This window comes from Saccopteryx leptura, chromosome 2, assembly GCF_036850995.1.
Source record: "Saccopteryx leptura isolate mSacLep1 chromosome 2, mSacLep1_pri_phased_curated, whole genome shotgun sequence".
Lineage (NCBI taxonomy): Eukaryota > Metazoa > Chordata > Mammalia > Chiroptera > Emballonuridae > Saccopteryx > Saccopteryx leptura.
Window position 1 is genome coordinate 277,139,024 of NC_089504.1, and position 17,726 is coordinate 277,156,749.

General features: G+C 50.3%; 1 protein-coding gene across 2 annotated transcripts in view; it reads right to left on the reverse strand.

Annotated features, from left to right (window-relative positions):
• Positions 1 to 17,726, reverse strand: part of RASSF5 (Ras association domain family member 5) — a 76,959-nt gene that overhangs the window by 15,571 nt on the left and 43,662 nt on the right. Inside the window, exon 1 of one of the 2 annotated variants that reach the window (XM_066361897.1) lies at positions 14,399 to 14,850. The exons of the other annotated variant lie outside the window; for it this stretch is intronic. Coding sequence (XP_066217994.1) covers positions 14,399 to 14,518 — 120 coding nt within the window. The 5' untranslated portion in view covers positions 14,519 to 14,850. Of the gene's footprint in view, positions 1 to 14,398; positions 14,851 to 17,726 lie in introns of those variants that run through there. 2 annotated transcript variants of the gene reach the window in all.

The window sequence follows — 17,726 nt, forward strand, 5'->3', positions numbered from 1 at the left end:
TATTATAAAATATATTTTGGTATAGAAACAAATAGATTGTCACACATTAAAATACTTTCTTAAACCTAAAAGTTCATTTTCTCTCCTAATTTTAAAAAGAATTAAAACATTTTTGTGGGCCCTTCGAGCCCCGTGGTCTGGGGCACTGCATGCCAACTGTGTCTTGTGGACAAGTGGAAGCTGCTTTCAGCCCGAGTCTCAGGTAGGGTGACCACCTGCCCTGGGCTGCCCGGGGCTGCGGGTTTTCTCGGGATGCTGGGCTTTCAGTGCTAAAACTGGGACAGTCCCGGCAGACTGGCACGTTTGGTGGGGCTCCTTCCCTCTCTTGTCCCCTCTGCTGCAGGCCCCAGGACACTGCTTGCTCTTCTGTCCTCTGTAAAGCTGCACCCATATTTTCCTGACCCTCTCGACCCCTGCCTTGCTGGGGCCTGGGCAGAGTGACCCTGGCTGCCTCTGCAGGTCAGTGCATGTCCCTGCGGGCTGATCCCAGACAGTGAGCTTCCCTCTTCCCTGATGCGACACCCAGAACCACACTGAATAAAACAGAAAGAAGCAGAAAGACACATACATACACATGTACATGTATGTACACACACGTGCATACACACATGCATGAGCGCACACACCCCTTCCCCCCAAACAGGGAAACTAAAAGGTTTCAGTTGCATAAGGGTCCCAGAGGATTCCTGGTGCACAGCACCTGCTTCAGAGACAGTAACTAGAAATCAGAGTGGATTCCTGTCCTGTAACCATTTTTTTAAATTGATTTTATCTGTTTCTGTATGTGCCCTGACAGGGGATTGAACCACTATCTGGTCATTTTTGAGAGCCTCATGAAGCCCCTTATTCAGCTGAGAGGTCTCAAATGTGAGTCCTGGCAGAATAGGGTGACATCCCTTTGGCTGTGATGGCCAAACTCCCTGCAGAGTTTCTAGGGTCTCAGAAGGTCTTCCTTCAGGCTGGTTTTCCTCATGAGGTTTCTATCTCAGCCCATCCCTTTACCCAGACTCAGCTAGGTCAGTCTCCTTTCAACCTCCTCGACCCCTGAGTTTGATCACTCAGGCTGAGAAGTCCTCCTCCTCTGAGAGAATGTCCCCTGCCCCTGGAATTGACATATACTTTGGGGAAACCTTCCTCAATCCCCTGCTTCTATCTAGAATTACATAGACTTCCCAATAATATCAGCTTATGCCTCAATTACTTCAGCACTCTGTCCAGTATAAGTTGTGTTAGAGCCTGCCTCCCCTATTAGACCAGGAGCACCTCAAGGCCGGGACTTACCATCTCTATCCCCTGAGCACCCAGAACTGAGCACTGCGGAGTGAGTGAGGGATGGTGGTGGAACAGTGAGTGAGTGGTCCCGATACCCCATCCTGGACTCCAGTCCTTCCTGAGGCTGCACTTTTTGGTTCTTTCTTTCAGAACCAAATTAAAGAAGATTCCAATGCAAATCATATATCTGATAAGGAACCGATATCCAGAATGTATATTTAAAAAACCCTACAACTCAACAACAACAAAACAACCCAATTAGAAAATGGACAAAGAAAAAAAAAAAGTGGACAAAGAACTTGAATAGACATTTCTCCAAAGACATACAAATGGTCAATAAGCACATGAAAAGATGTTTAACATCACTAGTCACTGGGAAAATGCAAACCAGAACCACAATGAGATACCACCTTATGCATACTAGGACGGCTGCTATCAAAAACAGAAAATATTGTAAATGTTGGTGAGGCTGTAGAGAAGTTGGAGCACTTATACATTGCTGATAGAAACGCAAAATGGAATAGCTGTTGTGGAAATGGTACAATGATTCCTCAAATAATTAAACAAGAATTACCCTATGATCCAGCAATTCCACTTCTGGGTATCTACCCAAAAGAAATAAAAGCAAGCATTCAAACTAATACTTGTACACTCATATTCATAGCAGCTTTATTCACAATAGCGAAAAGGTGGAAGAACCCATGATGGATGGTGAGTGAATAAAGAAAACATGGCATATACATACAAGGGAATATTATTCATCCATTAAAGGAAGGAAATTGTGAGATGTTACAATATGGAAGAACTTTGAAGACAATGTACTAAGTGAAATAAGCAATTCACAGAGAGACAAATACTTTATGACTCCACTTAGAAGAGGTTCACAAGTAATCAGATACATAGAGACAGAAGGTAGAGTAGTGCTTGTCGGGCTATGGGGAGGCGGGTAATGGGGAGTTATTATCTAACGGGTACAGAGTTTCAATCGGGGGAGATAATGAAGTTCTGGAGATGGGTGGTGGTGATGGTTGCACAACAATACAAATGTACTTGGTGCCATAGACCTGTACATTTAAAAACGATTAAAATGATACATTTGTTATGTATATTTGCTACCATAAAGAAGTAAGATTCCTAGGTCAGAAGAACCTGGAGGCCAGGTTCTGGCTCCCGCCAGGTGAGGGATCAACCCCACGTCTAAGCATGTTGGCCCTCCACCCCATGACCTCCAGGAGCAGGCTCTATCCTAGGCTCAGGCCACCCTCCTGCTAGAGGCACTGAGAACGAGCCGAACACCAGGAGGATCTGGACAGAGCCCAGCTTAGAGGAGCTGCTACAGGTAGCGCTGCCCGGATGACTCTGCAGAGGGTAGCTCAGAGACAAAGAAGCCTGAGCTTGGAGATCTGGAAGGGGCCTCGAGATGCACTGGTCCAATCACCTGGATTCTGAAGCAACCCAAGTCCTAGGTGACTCAAGCAGTGGGGACTTCCCAATGGCTTCAGATGCTCTCCCTCCACCCTGTCCTGGCTGGCCACAGCCGAGGAGCTACATCAGGCTTTCCAACCACATTCACCCCTAAAGAACATAACAGCAAAAGGAAGACTCGGGGGGACAGTGGACCCTGCCTCCTATTTCTTCTGTAGGCCACAGTTGTGGGATGCACTCAAAGTCATTGAGCTGGGAACTGGGGATTGGCTCACCTTCAGAGCTATTCACCTCCCCACCCCCCACATTGCTTCTTCAACTCCACTCCCTGCAAGAGAATGCTTTGAGTACAAGCTCCTCAGCTTCATGTGGAATCCTGCGTGCTCTGAGAGCCATAGTCAAACCCAGCAGAAGCACTGGGCCACGAGAGGGGGGTGGCTTTAGAGTCCAGCTCACGTGCTCTAATCGTCGACCCTCTCCCAGGCGGGACAGGACGCGGGCGCTGTGACTGCAGGAGCTCCCTCTCCCACCACACAGCGGCTGGATCCAGCTCCGGCAGGAGCTCCCTGCAGGACAGGGTGATCAGCATCATAACTGATTCAGACAGTTCGGAGGTGGAGAGCAGCACGTGGAGCGAGCGCCCAGTTCCCAGCATGCCCACAGTGCCCACACTTGCTAGGAGGGGAGGGGTGGCTCAGACTGGTGCCAGCAGCGAGGACAGCAGCCTGCTCCGCCCTGCCAGAGGGAATGTGGTCCTCGGCTGCCTCTGCCTGGAAGCCCCGCCTGTGCCTGCAGCTTTGAGGGCTGCAGTGGTGCGAGGCGCTGGGGCCTCTTCACCAGCCCACACATGTCCTCTTATCACTGTGCTGCTTGCCCCATAACCCCACCCCACGCTTGGGGATTAAGTGTGACACTGAAATGTGTCTTAGTTGGTTATTAAGTAGCTCTGAGTTCTCGTGTGTGTTCTCTCGCTGTGGCATAAATGTTCAGCGGCAGGAACACTCGATTTCCTCTCTCTCCTGAATGGTCTGGCAAAGGGTTCTACCCTCATTGACTCTGAGAGGAACGTTGCTGACATTGGCTGGCATTTGGGGGCACCTTTTGGCCTCACGTCTGGGGCTTTGACTACTTGGATAATTCTGGAAAGCGCTATCAGAGACCTTAAGGGCCAAGAACTCTGGCATAGACTACGACTACGGGGGCCCAAATCCTGGATCTGCTCTCACTACTGTGTGACTCTGGGCACATTACTTGATCCCCTTCTGTGTCTCAGTTTCTTCATGGTTAAGTGGAAACCATATATAATATGCCGTTGTGAAGATTAACTGAGTCTAACATGTAGAGAGCACTTAGCACAGGGCCTGCCACACATCAAGGCCGACTAATGAATGATTATTATTATACACTTTAACCACATTCCAGTAGACTCCTAGCTCCTGCCCTTTCTCTGTTCTGTACCCCAATAGTGAATCCCACCTCCCCATGTCAAATTCAACACCCATCTGCATTTCTCAAAATGAACTTTATTATGCCAGCCTGGGAGCTCTCAATGTGTTCTCACAACCAAACGTTGGGCCCTTTGCCCTCATTCTCCACAGGAGAATGGGCAAGTCTTCCCATTTTATAGAAGAAAGCGAGGTCTCTAGTGGTGAGCATGCTTACTGGGGTCACACGTAGCAAAGATTCGGGTTCGCAGGCCAGTGTCAGCTCACCAATGTCCTGGGGCCACGAAGCAACGTGCACCTGCCCACTCCACCTGGGCCCACTGAGAATGCGCAATCTACTAGGATCTCCAAACCAGCATCTTCCCTTACTCAGAATTAAATTGGGAAAGTAAGACAAATGAGGAGGGTGTTGGTTCCTCCCCCTCAACCTGCCACGCCCCCTGTCTGAAAGGCAGACCCAAGAAACCTGTCATCGTAGGCCCTCCCAGCTCCCCACATGGGCCCCACTGTTCTAACCCCTGAGGGGCCCCACTTGAGGAAGCACCACGCCATCTCCTCCAGCAGGTGCCAGGGCCTGGTTGCTTAGGCACCCAGCCCTGCTTGGCCTCATCCTCTAGGGCAAACAGCTGAGCAATCACAGATGGGGGGGGGGGGGCATTTGGAAAGTTGTCTTTGCATTTTCTGCTTACTCAGTGAGATTTTTATTTTCAGAGTTACTGGAAAAAACCATTGATTCTGTATCCAGAATCTTAACAAGCTTCCCTTTAAGACAGTCCTGAGATCAGCTTTCACGTACACTGTCCTACGGCAATCAATCGCGTGCTTGTTCTCCTGGGTGGCTGCCTCTTAGGGCTCTCCTTACTGAGAAAGAAGCCCCAAGCCCACCCCTCCTTTACCAAATGTGCATAAGCACCTACCATGTGCCGGGGACACAACGATGAATCAGGAAAATTATATCCCATCAAAATGAAGGAGAGGAGAGAAAGACATGTAGTATTTGGGGAGCAAAGAAGGGAGTATTCAAGTTACAACCAGAAATGCTCCCTGAACACCCCAATTTACCAGCTCTCATGTTATTCCCACAAACCCACACCTGCCCAGCCATGTGTGACTGTGCAGATTAAACATGCCTACTGCCCCTCCACGTGTTCCAGCCGGTGGAGGGAGGGGCCCCGCCTCACACTCTCATTGCTAGGCTAGTGACCTGCACACCCAGCTCCCGTGTGTCACCCACATCACGGGACAGTCGAACACCACTTTTCACACTGGGGGAGAGCCAGGAGACTAGAAGGACCCTGAGGGGCTCATGAACCAGAAATTGATGAAAAGGTGATAAGAATATGGTGACCCAGATTTCCCAAGATTAGAACAGAAAAAAAAAAATGTCCTGGACTTCAGTATTAGAAGATTGGCTGGATGAGAAAAACAGCTTCGTACTACAAGTCACCAGAGGTGGAGATGGGTGATTTGAGCCTCTTGGAGCCTTTAAAACTTGATCTCCCTCAGGATGCCATGTGTATAGTGGAGAGGCTGTGTCTTCTGAAGTTGTACCAATGTGGGTGGGGACCTCAGTGCTGACTAAGCCCCTTGCACATATCACCTCATTGAGTGTGCCAGCCTTTGGCTCGGTAGCAACAGAAATTCTGCCAGAGTGGTCTGTCTGCGTAGATGCTCTGCCACCACCGCCCTGCTGTTTCTGCTGAGGACTACAGCCCCACACAGCAGGGTCCCACCAGCCAGAATATGCTGCCCAGCATCCCAGGCAATGAAGGACTGAAAAATGGGTTGGAGAAGGATGGTGGTCATGAGCACAGCGCCCTTCCTGCTGCCCACGATGGGTTGCACACAGGCTTGCTTGGAAACAGGAACGGCTGCGATGACCCTCCTTCAGCTCCAGGGCTCTGCTTTTCAGAGGTCCAGTTAATCTCCTGCACCCTCCCGGTGGCTGCTACAGCCCTGTCATTGTCAGTCTGCTGCCAGCCTATCCCCAGCCCCTCTCAGATGAGTCATAGCCAAACACTTTGAATCTGGGAGCCAGCTCCTCCATCCTTCCTATCTTGGGAGCTGCAACCACGTCCTGACAGAAGTCATGAGGCTGCAGAATAAATGCAGCCAGCTCCTCCATCCTTCCTATCTTGGGAGCTGCAACCATGTCCTGACAGAAGTCATGAAGCTGCAGAATAAATGCAGTGTCTCCCCGATGTCCTTCTTCCCAAGGGCCCTGAGGCCAACACTTCATGGGTGGGAGAGGGGAGAGACGAGGGACTAGGGTGTGTGGCGCCACATGGTGAACTACATAGGGTATGTAACTGTCGAGACCATGCCTCACCCACCCCTGTGTCCCCTAGCCTTGGTGCTCAATGCTATAAGAAAGTGAGAAACACAGTGTTCCGACCGAGGCTGAGTACTGCAGGGTTTTGGATGTTATATAAAGAGAAGGAACCACATATGGGCTTTGCTCCAGAAGTGAAGGGGAGGCTCTGAAGGCTGTGGGAATATCAGAATGCTATGCCCCTGGTAGGAGTATGCGGGGCACACAAGAGGGGAAGAAACAGATGAAAACTGGCTGGGTGACCTCCTGAAGCATTTGGTGAGAAGTGACAAGCACCCAACACAGAGCAAGGCAGGGACAGAAAGGAGAAGGCTGACATCTGCAACACTGTACAGACTGAGCCCAGATCAGCAGACTGGATGAAAGGGAGGAGGGGGACCCCGGAGGTTTCAAGGGTGGGCCACTAGGAGGGTGGGGCAGAGATGGCAAGAAATCGGTTATGGGCAAAGCTATGAGCTGGTGCAAGACATGTGAAAGTTTATTAGGCATCTGAGGGGCACACAAGACCTCCAATAGGCTATAAAAATGTTCTAGAGCCAGGCAGAGAGATGGAGCGGGGGATGTGGGCTGGGGAGTGTTAAGCTAAGCTGGGGTAGGGTAAGAGAAGACAGTAGAGATGGGGCCAGGGCAGCACCACGGACAGAAGCCGCAGGCTTACTGACTCAAGCCTGAGGTTTTCTGCTACTACAGCTCCCTTCTTCCTCCTGAACCTGGAATGAAATTCTCCTGATTTTAGCAAATTTATCTGGTCCTCTTGTCTCCAGGGAATGTTCCAGGCCAGGTGTGGGTCCTCATGCTCTTTTATGAGTAGACTGAGCCATCTGGAAGAGGACACAGAGGCCCTGGATGAGGATAAGTCTGGGTCCACCACACAGGAAGATCCCAAAGTCAAAAAGTGCACCAGTGTGGTTCACCTGGCAAGTTGAGAGCAGAAGAAAGATGGGAACCCAGGCCCTAGGACACCCAGGCTGGGCCCAGGGGGCCTCCCACATTCAAGCTCATAGGCAGAAGCCAGATCCAAAGCCTCATCTGATGGTGTGAGCTATGCTGGAACTCAGGGCTTGATAGCAATGTATAATCTTTCTTCCTTTCTCCCTGAACCTAGGTGGGTGGATGTTTCCTTGTGCCCAGAGCTGTTACAGGAGCTGCTTTGTAAGGAAGAGCCAGCAGAGTCAGGATACACGGTCCAAATTTGTGAAGAAAGAAGAGTGGGAGGGGAGAGATCTGGAACACGGCAGCGAGAGTGTCTCAGGTAAGCCCCAGGTGGTCCTGAAGAGATGACTCACATCAGCCATTCAGGGCCTCCTCCTGACCCCACCCTAAGGAAGTGTCTACACTTCACAGAACTTGGTGATCACTCCGTGAAATCCCTACCAGTCCCATGAGAAACGGGTAAGAAGAATCTGTCCTCATGCAAAGTGGACTGGGACGCTCAGTTAAGGAAGAACATGACAGGCTCATGCTGAAAGGACCAGACAAAGCACTTGGGTCTGGAAAGTAGAAGTGACTTGGCCACAACCCCTCAGTTATTAGCTAGAACTGGGACAATAGCCAGGACGTGGCCTACGCGGTTCTGTGCTACTTCCATTATGTCATATGCCAGCCACGGTCACCAAGGACTGTCACGTCCAACAGCCTTGTTCAGCATATTGTGGCAAGAGTGATGAGGACAGATCTGAGCAGGAACCCAGGGACCCAAGTTCTCAATTCTGTCTCTCTTTAGCTGTGTGACCAGAGACAATCCTTTTACCTCTGGGCTTCAATTTCCCGCCTAGGAACCTCTCTGGAATCCATGATAAATACTTGACTTCCATTCCAATTAAGTAATTAGTCCATTACCAAATAGTTCCTGTACAGATGGTTCCCAGACTTCATATATATAAGAGTCACTTGGGGAAATTATTTTAATAAGCAGATCGGAGGGTCCTACCTCCAAAGATTCAGGAGCCAGTAAGTCTGGTGTGGGGCCCCTGAATCTCCATTTTCAAAAAGTGACCCAAAGAGTGATTCTAATACAGGTGGCCCTGGCACTCTGAGCGGCACTGAAGGCTCCAGATACTACAGAGGAGCCAGAGGAGTGCTAAGTAAGGACAGCATTCATCCTCAAGGAGTCCCCAGTGTACTTAGGGGACACAGGACCCCATTCCAGAAATGGCACAGCCTCAATGACAGATGAAAGAGAGATACAAGGTCAAAGAGACAGAGGTGATGGCCCTTCACGAAGAAAGTATGAGCAGTGTGTTCAAATGGGTTTGGCAGAGAAGGTGGTGAGAGGATGTGTGGCAGAGACAGCTAACTGCTCACCACAACCGGCTTCCTGTTCCACCTGGACTCACAGCTGTACTTCATTTCCCAATCTCCTTTGTGGTTAGCTGTGGCCATGTGACTGAGTTCTGGCCAATGGCATGTGGGTATAAAAAACAAACCATTTCCGGGCCTGGCCAGCAAAAATCTCCTATGTGTTATTGTGGGCCCCCACCTGCCCATGTAACTTTACTTAAAGTAGAAATAAACTTTGATTATGTTCAAGGACTGAAAAACAGGGGCTGTCTGATACGACAGTTAGTCAGTCCATCCTGATAATACAGGATGCAAGCATTTAGTTAGGGCCTGCTTTTGTAACCAGTACTTGGTACGACTGCCTTGGACCTGAAGTGGATGCAGGTTCTGATGTTACAGGGTTTACCATCTTTTCAGAGAAAAGCAACGCTGGCAAGGACTAGAGAAAACAGACAGCGTCCTCCATGAGCCTGGAGTGCAGACTCCAGCCTAAACGGAAGACGTCACATGGCAGAGCCATGAAACATCTTCTGAGGTTAGTTTTGGGCTGGGTAGGCTTCTGAAATAGCACATAAAAACAGAGTTAAATGGTCCAATGGTTCTTAAGATGTTTATTGCTCCAAGTTGGAACTAACTTATTTTTAGTATTCTTTTCTCTCATGCCAAGAAGGCCCAGGGCGAGTGTAATGCCTGAGGCTTGGCGTGCCCGCTGCTGGCCCAGAGACGGGGATTTCCCAGCTGGTCCCAGGGCCATCAAGCTTGGCTGACATCCCTGGGTGCCACTGAGACCCTGTCCAGGGAAGGGCTGTCTGGCCAGGCAAGAGAAGGTGTAACAAGTCCAGGAACATAACCAGGGCAGCTTTGTAATCTGACCTCTGAGACCCCTTCCTCTTTGCATCTTCCTTGAAATTTCCAATGATGTCAGCACAGAGCAGAGAGAGTCTGGGGGCGGAGGAGATGGCGGATGGGAGTGTCCGTGCTTAAGTATGATATTTTACCATAGGTAAAGCCAACCTTCTATTCTCCATCTCCACAAAGAAAACATAAACAGGAAGGATCTCTACAAGCAGGATTTTAGTGTAGGCACCAAGAACTTTTAAATGATTAAAGTTGTAAGGCTCTGGAACTGATGACAGAGACCTCCTACTAACGTTTTCCTTTTTTTTAAAAAAAAAAAAAAAGATTTTATTTATTGATTTTAGAAGGAGGAGAGAGAGAAGCAGGGGAGGAGAAAGAAGCATCAATTCATAGTATCTGCTTCTATGTGCCTTGATCGGGCAAGCCCAGGGCTTCGAACCAGCAACCCCAGCATTCCAGGTAGACTCTTTATCCACTGTGCCACCACAGGCCAGGCCCTGCTAATGTTAAATATAGGGCCAATGTTCCTTATGGAATGGAGGGATTGGAAAAATACTCATGGAATTGAGGACGGGAAGGACCATATGGAATAAAGGGATGGGGAAAATGTTAGAGAATGAAGATATGGGGAATAACTTACAGAATGGGGGGAATGGGATAAAACTTATGCAGTGGAGGACTGAGAAGGACCTTTTAACCCCTTGCCCAGCCTGAGGCTATGGGGATCTTTCCATTTTGAATTTAACAAGGAGTCCAAGAAGAATGTCAGTCTTGACTCACCTGACCAGATATGCAGACTAACAAGGTCCTTCCTACTTTCTTGGCCTCAGTTCCTCTACCTGTGAGGTGAGGCGCTAAACCAGGTAGCTTTCAGCTCTGACAATTGGCAAGAAGCAAGCTCTATATTTCCTCAGAGTTCTTGCCCCATGCCCCACATGGCATCAAGTCCCGGGGCCCTGGAGCCGGCTGCAAATGTAAAAGAGAGCTTGGAGTGCCTGCATCCCTGCTCAGAGCTCAAAATCCGACGCTGCTGCACCTGCAGGCACTCGAGGAACCGACAGGAATAGAAGTTGGCCCCGCTTCCAGGGTCAGATCCCAGACAGGAATAAAGGAGCAGCTGGCCTCATAGTCACGAGCCCTACAGAGTGTCTAATTCTGCCTCTTTTAGGAGGAAGACAGAAAAATCCTGGGCTGGAAGGCAAGAGATGTAGGCTTTCACCATACACTTGCTGTGTGACCTCAGACGAACCCCCGAGCCCTCGAGACTCAATACCTTAGACTAGGCCGGGATGGCACACACACTGGGGCTGCACCACTGAGCACATGGACGGGTCCTACAAGCTACCAGGAGTCCCATTTGACAGGCATAACCCTCGGAAACGCGAGCTTATTTGTGCCCCACCAAGGAGGAAGTACCCAGAGGGCACTGTCTCAGCCCCTGAAATCACACCTGACGTGACCCCAAACCTCCCTGCCCTGATCAGATGAGGCACAGCACCCCAGGAAGCTGCCATTTTCTGAAAGGAGAGAACAAGCTAGGGCCTAGGGCCTGTTCCCATATCCTCTCTGGCTGTCTCACCTCCTTCCCACCTCCCACCAAAGGGGTTGGAAAGAGGCCTGGGGAACTCCTTGGAGGCCCATCAGTGCCAGCTCCCGGTGTGGCACCCTGAACAGCAGCGAGGCATCCCCAGGGCTCTGCCCCAGCCAGGCCCTGGCCCGGCAAAGACACAGGTTGTTCTGACAAGGCTATTTATAGAAGCCGCTCAGCCTCTCCAGGATGGGGCCTCAGTCTCTCAGCGACAGGGAAACACATAAACGCCTTTCCTTGGAGACAGGAAAAGATATTCCCTTAGAAGCCCAGATGCAACCTCTCTCTGGAAAGGAAAAAGTCATCGTCTCAGGGGTCAGAATAGGGTCAGGATCTGACCGGTCTCTTTGAAACCCTCTCCAGAAATGCTCCAAGGGAGTAATGAACTGAAAATGTTGTTAAAGGTGGAAAAACACTTGGGAGGATGAAAAGGCTGAAACATCTGAATGAAGCTCACCCAGCTTCTCAGTGGGCCACACACACCCTGCTGTGCCTTCGGCCTGTGGGCCACGCAGTGCTGTCTCGCCAGCAGAGGTGGCCCTGTCCTCCCTCCCTCCCTGAAGAACACTGTGTTGAATGCTATCCTGGTGCTGAGGAAAACTGTCCCTGAGGGTAGTTCTGAATCTCATCAGGATTCTTCTCAGACTGCAGTCAGGCAGAGGCCAGGGACAAGAGGGGCCAGGCCCACCACCCTTCCTTTTGGGAAGCATTAAGCCTTGTCTAGAGTTCAACAAAATGAGTGTCTTAAAGGCTTGGGCAACATGCGGTAGAGAGATATGCAGAGGCCTCCTGGTAGGCAACAGATAAAGAACCAGACGAAATAAAGAGCTGATGTGGGCGCCAAACCAAAGGTGCATTTTCAGGAGTGAGGCTAGTTTTGGGGGGATGAAGGGAGAAGGCTGTGTGGGCCAAGGAACAGGTCACTCCCCACCCCAGCATGTTTTCTCATAAGGTAGTTCTACTTCTCCCGAGAAATACCAAAACAACTCCCTTTTTCATTTGCCAAGTAAAAGAAACCCAAGCTTTGAAGTGTCCCTTTCCCCACCCAATCATACAAAAAGCTCACTTTCTAGGACCAAGCACTTATAGCCTGCAGCTAAGCTTTGTTTTATTTTATTTATTTTTCAGCAGTGGGGGAGGGTGGGCAGGAAGGGAGAAAGATGAGAAGCATCCGTTTGTAGTTGTGTCACTTTAGTTGTTCACTGATTGCTTCTTACATGTCTTAACCAGAGGGTTCCAGCCAAGCCAGTGTCCCCTTGCTCAAGCCAGCGACCTTGGGCTTCAAGCCAGCAACCTTTGGGCTCAAGCCAGCAACCATGGGATCATATTGATGATCCCATGCTAAAGCCAGAAACCCTGTGCTCAAGCTAGTGACCCTGTACTCAAACTGATGAGCCTGTGCTCAAGCCAACCACCTCGGGGTTTTGAACCTGGGACCTCAGCATCCCAGGTCAACACTCTATTCACCGTGTCACACCACTTAGGCTGAACTTTGTTTTAAAAACAGGAACCATTTCCTTCCCAGGCAGCAGCAAAACTCTCTAGAGCAATGATTCTCAAACTCAGCTATACATCAGAATTACCTGGAGAGCTTTACAAGACCCCAATGCCCAGGTTGCATCCCAGGTCAATTCTATCAGATCCCCAGCAGTGGGACCAAATACCCTCATTTTCTAAAGCTCCCCAGGTAATTCCAGTGTGCAGTTAACATTGAGAGCCACTGGTCTAAAGGCCTTAGACAGCTGGAGTGCCTCGTGTGTGGGGGAGGGAGGGAGTGGGGCTTAGGAGTGATCCACACAATCAGGCAAGAACCCAAAGAGAAGGGGACACCCCCTTGAAAGCCATGCTCTCTGCAACCTACCTAACTCTGCCCCCAGCCCTCCAGAGCAAGCCCTGCTCTCCAGCCTTATGAGGGGTGCCCCAGAAAATAGCATGGGCTGAGGGGTCAGTTTAAGTAGATTCCTTCAAATACTAAAACCAAAGCCTCTCCTTTGGTTCCTGGATGTCCTCTCACAATTGAAAGGTCTGCTTGTCTGACGGCAAGAACCAGCAAATGTGGCCTGCAGGCAAGATTAATTATTAACAAAGGAGGCCTCAGAGTCAGGCCTGGGGAAGTTTTGGGTTAATTCTACAGGTATAGGACAGCTAAATTAATGATGAGCCTGCACATGCCTGTGAAATTGAACAACTTACTTTGGTCTACAAACAGCTCCTTTTAGGTAACCTCTCCGAGGATGGCTTAGAGCCCTTTCACAGCAATAACAAAATAGATAAACACATAAGCAGAGGTCTATCACCACTCCTAACAATCTGTGGCAGTTTGCTGGCTCTGCAGCCACTGGGAGGGAGGGGCCAGGGGACTCAGGCATGCTGGCTGTCAAGGGACTGACATCTTTAGGAAGCACATAGAACCCCATTAGGAAACACACGCAAACCCCTTTAGATTACTTCCGACCAACCCAGGAAGTTAAAATGGTAGTAGGACAACAACCTTAAGAGAGAAGTTTTAGTTTGTTTCTGAAAACACCCTGAACTTCTGCAAAGTTGCTGGACTGCGTTTTAAGACGGTTTCTGGCCACTCACAATACGGAAGTCTCAACCTATGAATGTCCTATAGAGAGACTGGGTGAAATTCACTTTCCATCTAGAGCTCCAGAGTTTCGATTTGTGGGAAAATGAAAAGAGAGGGAGAGAAAGAGAAAAGAGGGAGGGAGGGAGGGAGGGAGGGACGGAGGAAGGAAGGAAGGAAGGAAGGGAGGGAGGGAGGGAGGGAGGGAGGGAAGGAGGGAGGGAGGGAGGAAGGAAGGAAAAGGAAAGGGAAGGGGGCAGGGAAGGAGGCAGGGAGGGAGGAAGGGTTGTTCTATCACCCTTCCAGAAACAGGTGAGCATGTGGCCAAACCATGAGTCATGCCTGTCCCCAAATCCTATAGAGCCATTTTGAAAAGGTCTAGGGACAGGAAATGCTGAACAGAGCATTCAACTGAGAATCTTGTTTGCTGGTTGTTCCTGAAGGGCTCTAGACCCAACCTCAGGTCCGCTCAGCCAAGTTCAGGAGGGCCCCCAGGGCAACCAACTGCCTTCCCATTCTGCTACCACATGGCTTTGCCTGTTTGCCAGGAGCAACGTTTCCCTTATAGACCACAGAGGTTCTTCTCCCCACACCAACCATGAGAGTCTCTTGTATTTGATTAAGTTTACCTTAGAAGGATATTTGCTCGCCACATTCCTAAAGAAAGTAGTCTTAGCAGTGAAGAAGCAATCCTCTAGTTCCTCCTCCAGGCTGCAGTATCCACTGCTCATACTGCTGTCCACCGTCATTTAGGCTGGAGCCCAGCCGAGGCAGCGGGCGAGCGCATCCACTGGGCCGCCTCAGAATACGGTGCGGGGCGGCGGGGACACTCCTCAGGTTCCACCGGGGGAGCTCCGAGCCCTCCCCGGGCCAGGCAGTGACCTCGGCTTCTCACCCTGGGTCCGCGTGGCTCGGGTGGCAGGCTGACCCGTTCCCTTCCCCGCGCGCCGCCAGCGGCTGCGAACACGGGTCGGACCTGCCTCGCTGCCGGCTCACTGGGCCTCTGCGGTTTCATGTCCTCTGCGCTGGCTCCCTCCCTCCGCCCCGCGCAGAGCGCAGAGTGCGTCGTGACACCTCCCCCGCCTCCCCGCGCCTTTCCTGCCCCCAGTACGGCCAGAGCGGTTCAGAAGCCACTTCCTCTCGAAAGGTTCTTCAAAGCTGTGCTGGCTGTCACAGCGCCTCCTCCTTCTCCTCCTGCCCCAGCCCTGCACCTCTCCACCCGACTGCTGCCTCGACCCAGGTGGCCAGAGGACTTAGGGCACCATAGGTCAGATTAAGGATGCAGGGAAGGAAAAGACCAGGATGGACCCGAAGGGGAGGGGGAAAATTCCCTCTATCTTCTTTTTACCCTTCTGCAAACAGCTTTCTCATCACCCATGATAGCTCATGTTCACTGCGTTGAATGTGCTAGAAGGTCGATCCTGGCCCTCCTCCCTTTCTCCCATCCACCTCCTCACCTCTCTCATTCCCTATTCACTGGGTGAAGGGGACAGGTCAAGCAGAGCAGTTAGAGAAGTAATGGAGAAGAAGGAAATCAATATTTGGCCTGCCTAGAGAAGCTGCAGTATTTTAACTTGGAAATGCCAGAAGAAACTGCAGGGGCCCCACAAGCTGATGCAAATCATATGCAAAGTTATTGCAACCTGGAGAGCAAACCACCCTTCCACCCACTGGCACTTGACCTCAGGGAGCCTCAAGCTGCTGAAGGCATCTGCAGACACACCAGGGTTACTCATGCTTTTTCCCAACAGTCTGGCCAAGAGGGGTCGTTGCCAGATCTTGTCATTACCACCATGGACAGCTCATTTACATTTCCCCATCAGACTGGGTGAAGAACCCCTTTCCTTGATCAGGGCTGAACCCTTCACAGAAATTAGGGCAACCCCCACACAACTTCCCAGACCATATTTGTATCACAGTAGTTATAGCTACCAGTTCAAACATGGGCTGAATGTGCTCTGGGCTATACATGCAGCCTGTCATTAAACTTTCCCCATAGCCTGGAGATGGAGATTATTATTCCCATTTTATGGATGAGGCAACTGAGGCTCAGAGTTACACAGCAGGACATGTATGCTGGGACTGAGACCCAGGTTTGTGCAACTCTAGGGCCTATGCTCTTGGCCGCTATAATGTAGTCACTCAGTAGAAACAGGACTGTTTTGATTACACACTCTGCCATCTTTCGATACAGTGCTACCTGGAATCCCAGAAAAAGAAGACAAAACCTTCAGAGCCTGGCAAAGCTAGGGGCATGGTGCCCATGGGACTCCCAGAGAGCGGCTGAGGGGGAGTTCTCAGAACTCTCTCCAAGTCTATGAGGCTTTCCTGCGGTTAAGTAACAATGCAGTCCTGGCGTACAGGTAGGGCTGAGGGCTAGACTCAGCCCAGACACCAAACTGCCAACTCCATTTTAAGTTCTGGTTACTTTTAAGTGGAACCCGCTCCCTCCCCCACTTGAGCCAAATCTGTCAGTGCTCCAGCGGCTTTCAAACTACAGCCCAAGTTGTCTCCTTCCTCCCACGCCATGTTTCTCCCAGAAGCCTGACAGGTACAAACTCAAGATAGCCGAGAGCCAGCCACCCAGCCGCTGGCCCAGGCTCAGGAGACCCTCAATACCTGTAGCTGCCTCCCTGGACAGGGAGGTAAAAGGTGGAGGTAGACAGCAGCGGTGGGCGGGGCTAGGGTGAGCTACAGGGCGTGGGAGGGGAAGAGCTCACATTAATGGGGTTAAAGGTAGGTTCTGGCTTTGTCTGGAGCAATCTTTTCTTCAGATGAGTATGTTCTTTTTTGGGTGGTTCCCCAAAGACAGGGGTTCAGGCAAAGGAAGCTGGTATTGGCCTCACCAGTATCTCTAAGTCCAATGCCATAATAATGAACCCTGCGAAGAGGAGTGCTCTGCATGATCCTTGGGCCATCAATAACAGCCTACCTGCTTTGTCCAGTCAGCAAAGAAACACACTTTTCTTTATACAAGGAACTTCTTGCTCAGTGGGACTCCAATGCTTAAGGAAAAAACAGGCCCCAGATTCTCTGTGGCCACACTGTGTTCTTGGAGTCACGCAGAGAACTCTGCAAAGCAACTGCAGTGTTACACATTTAAAATGTGCAGTCTTAAAATAAAGCCTAAAACCTTTTCTTAAACACCAAGCCAAAGTACCCCAGGAGTCAGCATGTGTTTCTCCTTGTGAGCAGCACACTAGAAGCCAGACCCGATTAGGAAATGTTCTAAGTGACACTGTGTTCTTTCAGGTGCTGCTCTGGGCCATCCCAAATATTATGAAAACTTGACATCTGAATAGAGCTTTCCAAAGCCCTTTTAACACCCATTACTTTGCTTAGGTTGCTCTATAACTTTGAAAGCAGATGTTACCTCCACTTTACAGATGAGGAAACTGAGGGAAACAACATGTTCCATCATAGCTCATTACTTTCAAAGCCTCTTAACTCCTTGTTAGTCTCTCCCTGCCTCCCTTCACCTGTCCATGAACCTAGGCTTAGAAGGAAGCCTCATGTAAAAAGTCAGGAAAACAGACTGTGCTGGTGAAAACTCTGGGACTAGACAAAATCTGCAAAGATCACATATAATACAATAAGTCGGCCAGCCTCCAAGAGGGAAAAGTCAGACTGAAGCTCCAGGGTCCCTAAGGGAGAAAGGCTGGATTCCTTTCAGTATCTAAAGGCCTCTTGATGAATAACCACCAGCAGTGATAAACTGGTGGGGGGCAGGGAGGGAGAGAAAGGGGCACCAAGAGCCCGGGCAGTAGCTTTTCATGTCTCTGGAGGTGAACACATAAATCAAGGGTCCCCAAACTTTTTACACACGGGGCCAGTTCACTGTCCCTCAGACAGTTGGAGGGCTGGACTATAAAAAAAACTATGGCCCTGGCCGGTTGGCTCCGTGGTAGAGCGTCGGTCTGGCGTGCAGAAGTCCCGGGTTCGATTCCCGGCCAGGGC